General features: G+C 31.1%; 1 protein-coding gene across 2 annotated transcripts in view; it reads right to left on the reverse strand.

Annotated features, from left to right (window-relative positions):
- Window positions 1-15,431, reverse strand: part of LOC127735335 (UDP-N-acetylglucosamine/UDP-glucose/GDP-mannose transporter-like) — a 29,637-nt gene extending 14,206 nt beyond the window's left edge. The window contains exons 1-5 of one of the 2 annotated variants that reach the window (XM_052245495.1): window positions 15,282-15,431; window positions 5,774-5,807; window positions 3,605-3,691; window positions 1,787-1,854; window positions 477-548 (exon numbers count right to left, since the gene is read on the reverse strand). In XM_052245495.1, coding sequence (XP_052101455.1) covers window positions 477-548; window positions 1,787-1,854; window positions 3,605-3,691; window positions 5,774-5,807; window positions 15,282-15,409 — 389 coding nt within the window. In that variant the 5' untranslated portion in view covers window positions 15,410-15,431. Of the gene's footprint in view, window positions 1-476; window positions 549-1,786; window positions 1,855-3,604; window positions 3,692-5,773; window positions 5,808-14,314; window positions 14,579-15,281 lie in introns of those variants that run through there. The other variant, XM_052245504.1, reaches the window with a different exon arrangement.
- Window positions 15,432-15,439: the final 8 nt, after the last annotated feature.

Here is a 15,439-nt window from a genome sequence, read left to right on the forward strand (position 1 = left end):
AGACCCAGTTAATAGCTCTTAAAAAGATTTGTATTTGTTAAATTTAAGAACTTTGGCCTTTGCTGGCTGAAGTTAGAACATGTTCTCCTATTCCAGTATTCATACATTTTATTGTAACAATTAGCAAATCTCCTGTGACAGTATAAGACTAGCCAAAAATGATGTATAATCTTATATTTAGTTATGGTGTATTTATTCTTGAGATAATGTGTACAGTGATTTTGAGTCATGATTTCTAAAAATAATATAAAAGAATAAAAGACATGAAAATTTGTGATACAGGTTATGTATGGTGAAACTGATGAAAGAATTACCTACCCTTAAATGTTATTATCTTCCAGTATATTTTGGGATTAAAGATTACTTACTCCAAGACATAATATTCTGAAACCATACTGTACATAAATGTGAACATCACTTACCCTAAGACATAATATTCTGAAACCATACTGTACATAAACGTGAACATCACTTACCCCAAGACATAATATTCTGCAATCATAGTGAACAGTATGGTAAATCTTCTGAGTATTATGAACATAGGTAAGCTGAAAAAAGTAAAAGTCAAATAAGTGACAGTAATACCCACAAATAACAACTTATGGGAATAAAAAGTAAATTTTAATGTGGCTGTAACATGATTTCAATAATTTCAAGCTGTGACCTTGACCTGTCAGATGTGGTATTGAGTCTTATTGTGATGACTAAAGAATCTAAAACGTATTACTTGGTCTAAATAAGTCATAAAATGGCTCAGAAATAATGACCTCCACCTTGAAGACATGACATTGAATGAAGGTCATGATACATAATTAATTGATTGTTGGTGTTTAATGACAATTTCAGCATTATAGGCTATTTTATGGCGATCAGTTTTTATTGGTAGAGGAAGACAGAGAGAACCATGGACTTTTGGCAGGAAAATCTTGATACATGCATATAGTCTTGTCGTCGTTTCAAGACATGAATCAGCTTTGACTGTTATCTTTATTTGTGACATTTGGTCAAGGTCAAGATACATTCTTGTGTCAAGGGCAATAACTGTGAAATATCCTTAAGGTTTAAACAAGCAGTCAAAAGATATGACCTAGTCCAAATTGCAATACATTATTTAGTTATCACACTAACTTTCAAGATGAAGGAGTGAGACCAATGGTAACCATGGAAATAAGATATGCAAATATCACTTACTTATCATTAGTGGTTCACCTTTAAACTGTCATAATCACAAACTTAAGCATGTAAACTATACAAGTCTCAATATCAATTGACTATGACTGAGGGAGTGGGTAAAAAATCTCCATTGAAAGGAGATGAACCAATGTAAAACAATTGCTTAACAAATATCATCTTCTTAACCTTAAAATAAACCTAATCAAACTTTCAAATGTAGACTAAGCAAAAGTTTCATAGTTAATAAACCATGACCGAGGAGTCTATGGCAAATAATCTCCATGGAATGAGATGTGCCAATCTTTATACAACTGCATACTAAATATCATTGACTTATCATCAGCAGTTATCCTTGAACTGACCTAATCACTCACTTAAACAATTGTTGACACTCCCAACCACTGACACAGGAATCAGCACACCTACATAGGTCTTGCATAAACAACTTTGTGAGACAAAAATCTAACATTAGGTTTGACCTTGTTATCCACTTTGCATAGACATATATATAATTGATTTTGTTTTAATGTGTGATTCCATTCATAGCAAGAAATAAGTGTGCATGAGGTACTCCCTGAAAGAATTTGTTTTCTATATTCAAAAATATACTAACTTTAACTTTTGGGTTCCACCTAAACCCAGCACCAGATTTCCAAGGAAAAATAAAGGCAAAGGCCATATCTGAAAATAAAAAATAATAGATGTCTTTCTTCCTGTTTATTTCTTTATGCAAAGTTTTTGTTAAATGACTAATACACTTAAAGCAGTATAAAAATTATGTCAGTAGTCAAAATAAGTAATTCTTCTAAGCAGTGAAACAAATACAAGTTATTTCCCTTTGTTAAGACTGCATTCCTTTAGATTTTCTGTATTAATCTTTCGTATTGCACTATAAATGTGATTGGTACTGTATTAATTATCAGTGATTTGGTGGTTCTAAATTTAGATTACTAGTACGGTAGTTATAACACAAGATATTTGCATTTTTCAAGTCTGATGAATGTTCTTTTTTTAACTTTTTTAAAAGGAAATATTCAACTGGTTTAGTAAAAAAATCATAATATATTGTACAACCACATCTTCCTATACCTTTGAGGTCAAATATACTGCCAATCCTTAAAAGAACAGGTTTGATAAGGCCCAAATATGGTCCTGATTTCTAGCTAAAATTTCAAAATAGGATTTATTGGTCATTATCACAATGTATCATACTTAAAACCATGACTTAATATTATTCATGTCTTCATGCATGCTCAGGACAAGAACCAATTTGGTAAATGGACTTAAAAAAAATTCGTAAGGGTTCTGCGGAACCCAGTGTCTCGCCTACTTTTGCTGTTAATCGCAGGCTCAACAAAAATGAGGAAAAAAATTAATAAAAATATTCCTCTCTATACTATCTTTTGATTGTAAGTAGCTTCTGTCCAAGTTTGGTAAAAATCCAGGATAGTTTATGAATCTAATAAATGTTTTAAAAACTTAAACTGCAGACTGTATGTAATGTTAACTGGAAGAAAAACAAAGTCCATTTATAAGAAAAATACGGAAAAAATCGAACAAAATTTTAACAAAATTTTCTTCTAGATACTAGCTTTTAATCATAAACAAGCTTCTGTCCAAGTTTGGTACAAATCCAGGATAGTTTAAGAAAGTTGTCAAAATTTTAAAAACTTTAACCACAGAGTGAATGTAATGTTAACTGGCAGAAAAACTAAGTCCAATTATAAGTAAAATATGGGAAAAAAATGGATTTTTTTTTTTACAAAATTTACTTCTGGATACTATCTTATGATCATAAGCAAGCTTCTTTCCAAGTTTGGTAGAAATCCAGGATAGTTTAAGAAAGTTATTAAAATTTCAAAAACTTTAACCACAGAGTGAATGTAATGTTTCTTGGCAGAAAAACTAAGTCCATTTATAAGTAAAATACGGAAAAAATGGAATTTTTTTTTTACAAAATTTACTTTTGAATATTATCTTATGATCATAAACAAGCTTCTGTCCAAGTTTGGTAGAAATCCAGGTTAGTTTAAGAAAGTTATTAAAATTTCAAAAACTTTAACCACAGAGTGAATATTTGTGGACGCCGCCGATGACAATGTAGGATCGCTATGTCTCGCTTTTTCGACAAAAGTCGAAGGCTCGACAAAAAGTCAAGAAAGTTTGATTGCTACTGCTAATGATGGCATGTTGGGTAAGGTTTAAAAATGTGCCTTGCAACAGGTCACCTACTCCTTGTGAGGATCTGTAGTTATTCAATTTCCCACCTTTTGGTAAAAGGTAAATTTTTGTCTTACTGGTATCTTCTTAAATTTCACTGAGGAATTGAATCTATGATTTTCTTAATCAATATAAGTGGTGTGTACAATGCTTACTAAAAGTTACATTTCCTTTGTGTTATGTTCAGAAAGTTTACACACTTTGTATTTACCTTTCTAAATATGTCTGTACTGAAACCTGGGAAATCTACAATACTTAGTTGCCTAGCAAAAAATAACACAACAATGCCTGTCACCATCTGTTAAAAAGAATAATACATTATACAAAAAGTACAATTAAATATCTGTTTAAAATATAATATATTGTACAAAAAATCTTATTGATTCTCCCCTCCCCAAGTCAGATCTGTTAAATTGTGTTAATATTTCTGCTTGCCATAGCCAATTCATCTATGAAAATTTTGATTGAAAGGTTGTTTTTTTCATCTAAACTTAAAATCAATAAAAAGATTATTTATTTTTAGGCATGTTATTCAGGCTATCACAGAAAAGCAATTTTAATAAATGTAGTTGTTTACAATTTCTTTATTTTGTTTCATGTTTCAACATTTTAAAATTAATACTACTTTTTATTCTACATGTACTCGCAACAGATTTCATTTTTTTTTTCAAATGTTGATAAGAAATGTACAATTTAACACACATATTGTATAGACAAATGTCTAGTATTGCTGAGGACCAATCAATATTATTAACCTCTAGATGTCTTTTGCTTTTTAGTGTCGTACTTGCAACAGATTTCATTTTTTTTCAAATGTTAAGAAATGTACAATTTAACACACATATTGTATAGACAAATGTCTAGTATTGCTGAGGACCAATCAATATTATTAACCTCTAGATGTCTTTTGCTTTTTAGTGTCGTACTCGCAACAGATTTCATTTTTTTTCAAATGTTAAGAAATGTACAATTTAACACACATATTGTATAGACAAATGTCTAGTATTGCTGAGGACCAATCAATATTATTAACCTCTAGATGTCTTTTGCTTTTTAGTGTCGTACTCGCAACAGATTTCATTTTTTTTCAAATGTTAAGAAATGTACAATTTAACACACATATTGTATAGACAAATGTCTAGTATTGCTGAGGACCAATCAATATTATTAACCTCTAGATGTCTTTTGCTTTTTAGTGTCGTACTCGCAACAGATTTCATTTTTTTTCAAATGTTAAGAAATGTACAATTTAACACACATATTGTATAGACAAATGTCTAGTATTGCTGAGGACCAATCAATATTATTAAACTCTAGATGTCTTTTGCTTTTTAGTGTCGTACTCGCAACAGATTTCATTTTTTTCAAATGTTGATAAGAAATGTACAATTTAACACACATATTGTATAGACAAATGTCTAGTATTGCTGAGGACCAATCAATATTATTAACCTCTAGATGTCTTTTGCATTTTAGTATTGTACTCGCAACAGATTTCATTTTTTTTTCAAATGTTGATAAGAAATGTACAATTTAACACACATATTGTATAGACAAATGTCTAGTATTGCTGAGGACCAATCAATATTATTAACCTCTAGATGTCTTTTGCTTTTTAGTGTCGTACTCTCAACAGATTTCATTTTTTTTCAAATGTTAAGAAATGTACAATTTAACACACATATTGTATAGACAAATGTCTAGTATTGCTGAGGACCAATCAATATTATTAACCTCTAGATGTCTTTTGCTTTTAAGTGTCGTACTCGCAACAGATTTCATTTTTTTTCAAATGTTAAGAAATGTACAATTTAACACACATATTGTATAGACAAATGTCTAGTATTGCTGAGGACCAATCAATATTATTAACCTCTAGATGTCTTTTGCTTTTTAGTGTCGTACTCGCAACAGATTTCATTTTTTTCAAATGTTGATAAGAAATGTACAATTTAACACACATATTGTATAGACAAATGTCTAGTATTGCTGAGGACCAATCAATATTATTAACCTCTAGATGTCTTTTGCATTTTAGTATTGTACTAGCAACAGATTTCATTTTTTTTCAAGTGTTGATAAGAAATGTACAATTTAACACACATATTGTATAGACAAATGTCTAGTATTGCTGAGGACCAATCAATATTATTAACCTCTAGATGTCTTTTTAGTGTCGTTGGTTGCTATCTCATTGATGTATACCCCACATCTCCTCTGATTCAAAATTAAAACAGTTTTAATATTGGGAATGCTAGATGTATATTTGTACATGTATATTATTTACAGAAATGATCATAAGGAGAAGGTACTTTTTTGACAATTTCATTTTTTTAATCTTTTCAATGTTAAATTATTGGTATATTAAAAGTACACTTACCTGTCCAAGAGCCAAACACTGATATGATGGAAATCTACAACACATAACAAATTCATAAATTTCTACTTTTTTGTAATAATTTTTGGTTTATACAAAATGAATATTATCTATACTATAGCCAAATTTGAAATGAAAGAAAGGTAATCTTGATATGACCATTCTTTTACAATACATATTTATTAAATCAAAAAAGTATTGTCCTTGAATTTAGTGTTGTTAGCAAATCTTTGGCTATCACTCTACACCTATTGTACATACAGTTTTCATTAGTTGATGAGATCAGATCTTTTTGGTTATATGTGTCATAAGGTTGTTGTCTCTCTATGCCTGTTGTATAGACAGATTTCATTAGTTTAATGTGAAACTCTAGATGAGATCAGGTCTTTTTGGTTATATGTGTTATAAGGTTGTTGTCTCTCTATGCCTGTTGTACAGACAGATTTCATTAGTTTTATGTGAAACTGTAGATGAGATCAGATCTTTTTGGTTATATGTGTCACAAGGTTGTTGTCTCTCTATGCCTGTTGTACAGACAGATTTCATTAGTTTTATGTGAAACTCTAGATGAGATCAGGTCTTTTTGTTTATATGTGTTATAAGGTTGCTGTCTCTCTATGCCTGTTGTACAGACAGATTTCATTAGTTTAATGTGAAACTCTAGATGAGATCAGGTCTTTTTGTTTATATGTGTTATAAGGTTGCTGTCTCTCTATGCCTGTTGTACAGACAGATTTTATTAGTTTAATGTGAAACTCTAGATGAGATCAGATCTTTTTGATTATATGTGTTATAAGGTTGCTGTCTCTCTATGCCTGTTGTACAGACAGATTTCATTAGTTTAATGTGAAACTCTAGATGAGATCAGGTCTTTTTGTTTATATGTGTTATAAGGTTGCTGTCTCTCTATGCCTGTTGTACAGACAGATTTCATTAGTTTAATGTGAAACTCTAGATGAGATCAGATCTTTTTGGTTATTTGTGTCACAAGGTTGTTGTCTCTCTATGCCTGTTGTACAGACAGATTTCATTAGTTTAATGTGAAACTCTAGATGAGATCAGATCTTTTTGGTTATATGTGTTATAAAGTTGCTGTCTCGTTAACATATCTGTATGTCTCAAAAACTTCTTTTATTTCTAGACAGACACTGATTTAGAGTTTGAAACATTGTAACATTGTTGAAGATCCTATAGATAAATAAACCTACAAATATATCTTTTTTTATTGTCTTGTCAGGTTGCTGTCTTAAGTGATTTATATCTAATATTTTCATGTATTTAAATAAACCTCCACATGTATTTAGTAGTGTATGACTGGAGACAATAGTTAAGGGAAGATTATTATTCAATATCTTGTCAGAATTCAATAACATGTTTGAACTTTAAATTGTTGAGATGGGAATACACATTAAACCGGTGTACCACCATCCAGTTGAACACATACTGGAGTCATCATCTTGGACAGGTTTCTGAAATATTAGTCAGTATCAAATACATTTCAAATTGCAAACATTAAAAGAAAACTGAGAATTTATTATTTTTGTCTTTGAATTCACTTACAATATAGATACTCAGGTCCCCAGCATTATGGAATTATTTGTAAATCAAAGATTTGTGCTTTACCCAGGGGGGTAACTTTTTGAAACATTGAAAAGTAGACAATAGTACTATATGGTACTGCCAAACAGTCAGTTTTTACACTATATTGTAAAATATCAGTAAATAGAACAAGAACTGATGTCTCATTGTTTCTTTCCTGAAATTGATTGATCTAAATGAACTTCTTAAAATAAATTCAAAGTCCTATCTAGGTTAGTTGGCTAGAATTAACTAGGTACAATGTAGCTAGAAATACCTTCTATAAGTTAGTCTGTTAATGAATAGGGAAAATGGGTGTCTATTGTATCTGAAGAGTGTCTGCAGCCCAGCTCTATAACTGATCACACTATTTTTCAGGGTAACTTACTCAGAGATTACGTTGGTAGAGCATTGTACAGCTTCTTTTTGTATCACAGTTAATATATAGTTAATAAGATACTAATATAAATATAAGGGGATTTGGTGCCAATGAGACAACTATCCACCAAAGTTCAAATGAAGTGGATGTATGTACAGCCTTCAAGTCAGATTTTCATTCATAAATAGATTACTTTACAATCAGTCAGGGGTACTACTTGTACAAGTAATCTTTATTTACTTGAAGAAGTTAAAAAAAATATACTTATATAAGTTAATTATAATGTTTGAATAATCTCCCCTTAATTTTCTCAAAAATTTACTTGTATAAGTAAATTTTTTTTACAATCCCACAAAAATTCTCAAGTTTTGAGATGTAAAAACATGCCTTTAATGATTTTTCCCAGGTTAGCTCATAATTTTTGATTAGAGTTCAATGTTTCATCTCATTAATTCAACAAAGAAACAGATTGCACATAGATCTTATTTGTGCAAGGCCTTCAAAATTGCCCCTTGGGGGCTTGTAAATGAGCAGTGTTCTGAAGATAGCAGATACCATGAAATTACACTAAATTAATAATTAAAGACATCTGCAAAGGACATACAATTTAAAATTCTTAAGAATTCAAGAAAAGAAGATAGGATGAATTTTTTACTTATATAAGTAAAAAAATCTGAATGTCTAAGGGACATAACTATGTCAAAAAATTATTTACCAATACAAGTAAATAAAATACACTTGTATAAGTATCCTACAAATTTACTTATATAAGTATATTTATATTTACTTCTTCAAGTAAATAAAAATTACTTGTACAAGTAGTACCCCTAACTGACAATGTAATTATGTATATATAAGTGAATGATCTGAAAATGTTAAATCGTCAGAATTTTATCAAAATCAGCAGAGCAATTTAAAAAGAGTTCCTAGTAAAACTAAATACATCCTTTTTAGAATTAATTACTTGAGATAAATGTGAGACAATATGTCTTTTCTCTGCAGGTGAAGAACTCCTCCATAAAATAAATTCCAAAATTGATGTACATGTAATAAAAAAGGTTACTACTTAACCAATTTAAAAAATACTGGTGTCTAATTAATACTTTTGATCAATAAAACTGTTAAGGTACAAACAAAAATGTAAATAAAACATCTATATCTTATCTAATAAAGGAAATGGCTTAATGTAAATGTAGATAACACTGTTAATTCTTTGCTATTAGAGAGATAATCAAAAATAATTTTAAATACATGTTTGTACATGTATTTCCTTCAACATAGTAACAACAAATTCACACTAGTTTGCCATAATTCCTAACTATGTATTGAATGTCTAATTTGGACATTTTTGATACCTATAATATTTGTAACAATTTATTAATCCGTTTTTCCTAATTTATTATTTACAGTTAATTATCTTAATGAAAATTTACCACAATTGCCCAAAAATCATTGCCTTTCAATATATTTTTTTTATTGGTGATATAAATGCACTCTCCCTACCGTCTAAAAAAAATTATCATACATGTATAGCCATCATGGCCATGCAAAATATATTTAAAGTACATCAATTATTTCAGAAATAATATACTGGTACGAATAAATGTTGAATGTGTCCATGGGACACAGATGATGCCCCCGCTTGCATATAACGTTATAAAGGGATATAACTCAAGAACTGTAAACGTGACGCTACCCAAATTTGTACTTGATCTGAGTTTTGTGGTTATAAGCATTGTGCATAAGTTTCATAACATTTGGTTGAGGCAAACTAAAGTTAGAGAACAGAAACAAATATTTCAGGAATTTTTCCATTTGTAAAGGGGCATAACTCTAGAACGGTTAAAGTGACACCACCAAAATTCAAACTTGATCTGTGTTTTTTGGAAATAAGCATTGTGAATAAGTTTCATAACATTTGGTTGAGGCAAACTAAAGTGAGAGAATGGAAATGTAAATTCAGCAATTTTTCCATTTGTAAAGGGATATAACTCTAGAACAGTAAACGTGACGCCACCAAAATTCAAACTTGACCTGTGTTTTGTGGTAATGAGCATTGTGTATAAGTTTCATAACATTTGGTTGAGGCAAACTAAAGTTAGAGAACGGAAACCAATTTTGGGAAATACATACTGATGGACAAGGGTAAAACTTAATGCCCTCTCCGCTATGGCGGGAGCATAAAAATATTCAAATACATGTACAACCCTTAATAACAAATAACCTTTCTTACAATTTTAATGGTTAATTGAACATAAATTCTCAATAATTTTGAATACATGTATCATGGTATGTACACGGGAAAACGGGAAAAAGCTGACAAAAAATCTTTGGACTCTTTTTTTAAATCAGTAATGAACATAGTTGATATACGCATTCAACATTTTAAAGAACATTTTACTCTTAACAATAACCACAATAAACCTATTTCTCGTATCAAACATAAACTAAAAGAACTAGCCAAGGAATTTGTTTTTGTCCCGGCCGATAAAGCTGCTAATAATATAATTATTGTTTGACGTAAATTTTACATTGAGGTTCTGAAAAAAGAAATCACCAATTCACCAACATTCCATCTGACTCCATTTTCAGAAAACGACATCTGTAACAAACATAAACTTTTAGCTACCGCTTTACAAGCAGAACCAAATACAATGAAAGTCCCAACTATGTATTGGCTTCCGAAGCTACACAAAACACCTTACAAATATAGATTCATTTCGTCTTCAAGCCATTGTTCCACTACTAAATTGTCTATTCTTCTTACCAGTACACTTGGTACAATCAAAAACCTGATAATAAATTGTTCAAATAAGGCCTTCGAAAATAGAGGAATTAATTACTTTTGGAGTGTCAAGAACTCGTTGGAAGTACTTGATAAATTGCATGCATATATTGGTGATTTTGAATCTGTTCAAAGTTTTGATTTTTCTACCCTATATACCACATTGCCTCACATTCTCATTAAGAAAAAATTCACACACCTAATTAAATGGGCATTTAAAAAGTCAGAATGTGAATATATATGTTCAAACTCTTTTAGGTCATTTTTTAGTAGCAATAAACAAAAAAACTATGTCAATTGGACATGCTTTGATACTATATATGCCCTTGAATTTTTACTAGATAACATTTTTGTTCGCTTTGGAGATTCCGTATATCGTCAGGTTATCGGAATTCCAATGGGGACTAACTGTGCACCACTTATTGCGGACCTTTTTTTGTATTGCTATGAGTTACAATTTATGACAAAAATCAGTAAAGACCCATCGAAACAACATCTGATACATAAATTTAATAATACTTTTAGATATTTGGATGATATTTTGGCTCTCAATAATGACGACTTCAGTATGTATACTAAAGAAATTTATCCTGTTGAACTTACTTTAAATAAAGCTAATACTAACAATGACCACTGCCCTTTCCTCGATCTTGATATCTATATCATTAACGGAAAGCTTAATACTAAAATATATGATAAAAGAGATGATTTTTCATTTCCTATCGTTAATTATCCATTTTTAGATGGTGACGTTCCCTTGTCACCATCTTACGGTGTTTATATATCTCAACTTGTACGATTCGCTCGTGTATGTAACAATGTTTTAGATTTTAACGAGAGAAATTTATGTATTACTGAAAAATTATTACACCAGGGTTTTCGATATCACAAACTAGTCAAAACATTTACTAAATTTTATCATCGGTATAAAGACATCATTCGTAAATATAGCTCAACATGCAGACTTCTTATACGTTCAGGTATTTCACATCCAATTTTTTATGGAAATATTCTTTATAAAGCACAAAAATGTCAGTATTCACCTCTGAAACTAACAAAACCTTTAAATAGACTTATTAAGAAGGGATATAGTTACGATACTGTTGTCAGGTCATTAAAGATTGCATATTTTGGCGTTAATATTGATTCACTTATAGGGTCTTTGCATCGGCACTAAACACATTTATTTAAAAACCAGTTGTTGGCATGACACGGGTTATGTTCTTCTCATATATGTTATGATGGTATGATACTAAACCCCTAACGGGAAGGATTGTGCCTGATATTCATATGATGAAGACATAATCTTTCAATCAGTTTAATTGAAGTCTGGAGCTGGCATGTCAGTTAACTGCTAGTAGTCTGTTGTTATTTATGTATTATTGTCATTTTGTTTATTTTCTTTGGTTACATCTTCTGACATCAGACTCGGACTTCTCTTGAACTGAATTTTAATGTGCGTATTGTTATGCGTTTACTTTTCTACATTGGCTAGAGGTATAGGGGGAGGGTTGAGATCTCATAAACATGTTTAACCCCGCCGCATTTTTGCGCCTGTCCCGAGTCAGGAGCCTCTAGCCTTTGTTAGTCTTGTATTATTTTTAATTTTAGTTTCTTGTGTACAATTTGGAGTTTAGTATGGCGTTCATTATCACTGAACTAGTATATACATTTGTTTAGGGGCCAGCTGAAGGACGCCTCCGGGTGCGGGAATTCCTCGCTGTATTGAAGACCTGTTGGTGGCCTTCTGCTGTTGTCTGTTCTGTGGTCGGGTTGTTGTCTCTTTGACACATTCCCCATTTCCATTCTCAATTTTATTAATTTTACACGTATGTATATACATTTGTACATCTAGTTGTATCATGGTATGTACACGTATGTATATACATCTAGATGTAGACTTAGACGGATGTAAGTATTAAATACACTTTGAGGGCATTAGGCTGAATGAGTGTATCTTATTTAAACCAAGATAATAATGGTCAATGCAGAATTATAGTTTTCAATAATTCAGAAGGGGGGTCTTTCAGCAATTTGACCATGTGTTATTGGAAAGCATGATAAATGCAGGGTATCCAATTTCATTTAACAACATCTTGGTTTTAATTGTAAAATCCGATTCCACATCCATGGATATTCTTATCTGTACTAATGATATATCAGTATCTTTGAAGTTATTACATATTTCATTACAAGATAAGGTCTTTCAAAGTACAACCATTTAAAAAAAACCTGAGACCATCAAAATAAACATTACAACAATCAAATGTCACTCTGCAAAAAAACAAGTAAAATACTTGGGTCATGGTATCTCTGAACATGACATACAGGCGGACAAATCTAAAACAGCTGCAGTTTCTGGATATTCATTACAAATACTCAGTCATACATCTCCCTAGCTTTCTAGGTATTTACAACTACATGTACCATAGACTTTAGCACTTTCAAAAAAAGATTTCAATAGATGTATTAGGCTGAGCTTTTGAATATCTTTTAGTTCAAAAAGATAATGCTGCATTAGAAAGGTCATTGAATATTGAGGTAGAGTTATGACCTCAAATGACTTCTAAAAGTCAAGTTTGTGCAAACTAAGACTGGAATGTTGAGAAATTTGAAACATTCTGATCAGATATGAAACATTTTTCTATTTTTGAAGCACAAAATAATTGCTTTATAGTCAGATGTATATCAAAAATGAAATCTATGAATTGGGAAAATGCTGTATACAATGAATGTTTATTAGACAAACTAGACATCATTGAGATGGGAGCCATCTCTGTGGGCCCCGCTGTGAATAACGTGTGGTAAAAAATTTGTATCTTGACCATAGGACATGGGGTTGTCAACTGAAACCAAAGTTTTTGACCTTGACCTTTGACCTAGGAAGTTGTACATACATTAAGACACACCCTCTGGTGTTGGTTAATATACAAGTCAAGTATAAACTTTGAAATCATAACGGTTCTCAAGATATAGAGCGTACACGATCTTTACCATAGGACATAGGGTTGTCAACTGAAACCAGTTTTGACCTTGACCTTTGACCTAGGAAGTTGTACATATATTATGACACACCCTCTGGTGTTGGTAATATACATGTCAAGTATAAACTTTAAAATCATAACGGTTCTCAAAATAAAGAGTGGACATGATCTTTAACATAGGAAATGGGGTTGTCAACTGAAACAAAAGTTTTTGACCTTGATCTTTGACCTAGGAAGCTGTACAAACATTATGACACACCCTCTGGTGTTGGTTAATATACATGTCAAGTATAAAGTATGAAATTATAACGGTTCTCTAGATATAGAGCGGACACAATTTGTTACGGACAGATGGACATACTGATCACTATAGGGCGACCCGCCATTCGGCGGGGCCCTAATTAGCAAGGTGAATCATGTTCATTTTGTACATTTAATTTACTTTTCAATTGTGTTTAATCTTATACAAATTGATATTAAGCACTTATTCTTGACACCTAGTAGACAATTTTGATGATAATTTGATACAGTTAATGTAAAAATGACATCATGAGAAAGGCATAATTCAAATATATTCATTTCATTAGATAAGTCTTAGATAAACATTAATTTTTTTAAGTTGTAAAAATTACTTAAATTGAAAAATTAATGTTGTTGATTTGCCAAATCCTTTCCATAAAAGAATTATATTTTCCTGCTTTCATTGATTCTAAAAAATTCCTACAGTCAACTGAGAATTTCACACAACATTTCATGTGCAAATTTCCACTTACAGTGGAGTCCCCAGTGTCCGTGTGGCCGGTGATATTGTGCATTACCTAATTTTGTCATGTCCGCATTGTAACACAAATAGAATCATTCTTGTAATTGTTTTTTGGTCCACTCAGTGACACAGTTTAAATCACCAATTATCGTCAGGTATCTATTGTCCCTCTATTGTCCATTTCAATCAATACAGTTCACTTCAATTATTACCTATCAGGAAGTTCTCAAACCTCTTTCCCAACTTTGTTTATTTTCGCACCTTCTGTAGGAACGATAAAAAGTGCACTGCAAAATCCAGTTACGTTTTTAATTTTTTAAAATATAAAATGCATTTGAATTTCATTTATGTAGGGCATGCTATGCCTTAAAATTTTTCCAGATACTCAGGTTTGTCTGTACTCAACAGTAAATTTGTAGGTGAAAACACAGCCATTTTAGACATAGCTATATATAGGGTCCACATGAATCTTTAGTAAGGATGAAACCATATATATAGAAGATATCATAAAATTAAAGTATGTCATGAATTTGTTCACACAATATTTTCCAATTATTGATTTTATTAGTTTACTAAAGTGAAACCAAAAGTCTTAGGTGCATGGATACACAGGACTGCATCATACTTCACATTTACTCTTCGACTTTTAAAGTAATTATTTATTATTTTATTATGGGGCCAGATCAACATGGGACTGGATCGACTTGTGGACGGAGATTTGTCCAAATAATTATGCCCTCATGAAAAGGCTATTTTAAGATTTCATAATTGTTTGGACTAGACGGATATCGGATCCAGATCAAATTGTGGCTGGATTGGTTTGGGACATGAACAAACTAACATCGTTGAAGGATAAACAGACGAATATTCAAAACTAACATTACTGCTTAGCTCCCCGTTTCAGCAATACATAGTTCACATTTGATAGGTTACAGATCATCTATAGTATAAAAAAAGTAACTGCAGACGAAATTTGATAAGTCTATGAGTTTAGGAAGAATTCATAAGTGAATGATACTTACTTGTATGTAGTGAGTACTACTTTATTGACAACTATAATCAGAAAAGAAGAAAATCCATAAAACAGCGCAGAGAAAAGACGCATGAATGTTGCCGAACCAGAATCACCAAACCTATCTGAAAGACCCATGATGTGGACTGTTGATGTTGGAGATAGGAA

The sequence above is a fragment of the Mytilus californianus genome, unplaced genomic scaffold (assembly GCF_021869535.1).
Source record: "Mytilus californianus isolate M0D057914Y unplaced genomic scaffold, xbMytCali1.0.p SCAF_1, whole genome shotgun sequence".
In the NCBI taxonomy this organism is placed as follows: domain Eukaryota; kingdom Metazoa; phylum Mollusca; class Bivalvia; order Mytilida; family Mytilidae; genus Mytilus; species Mytilus californianus.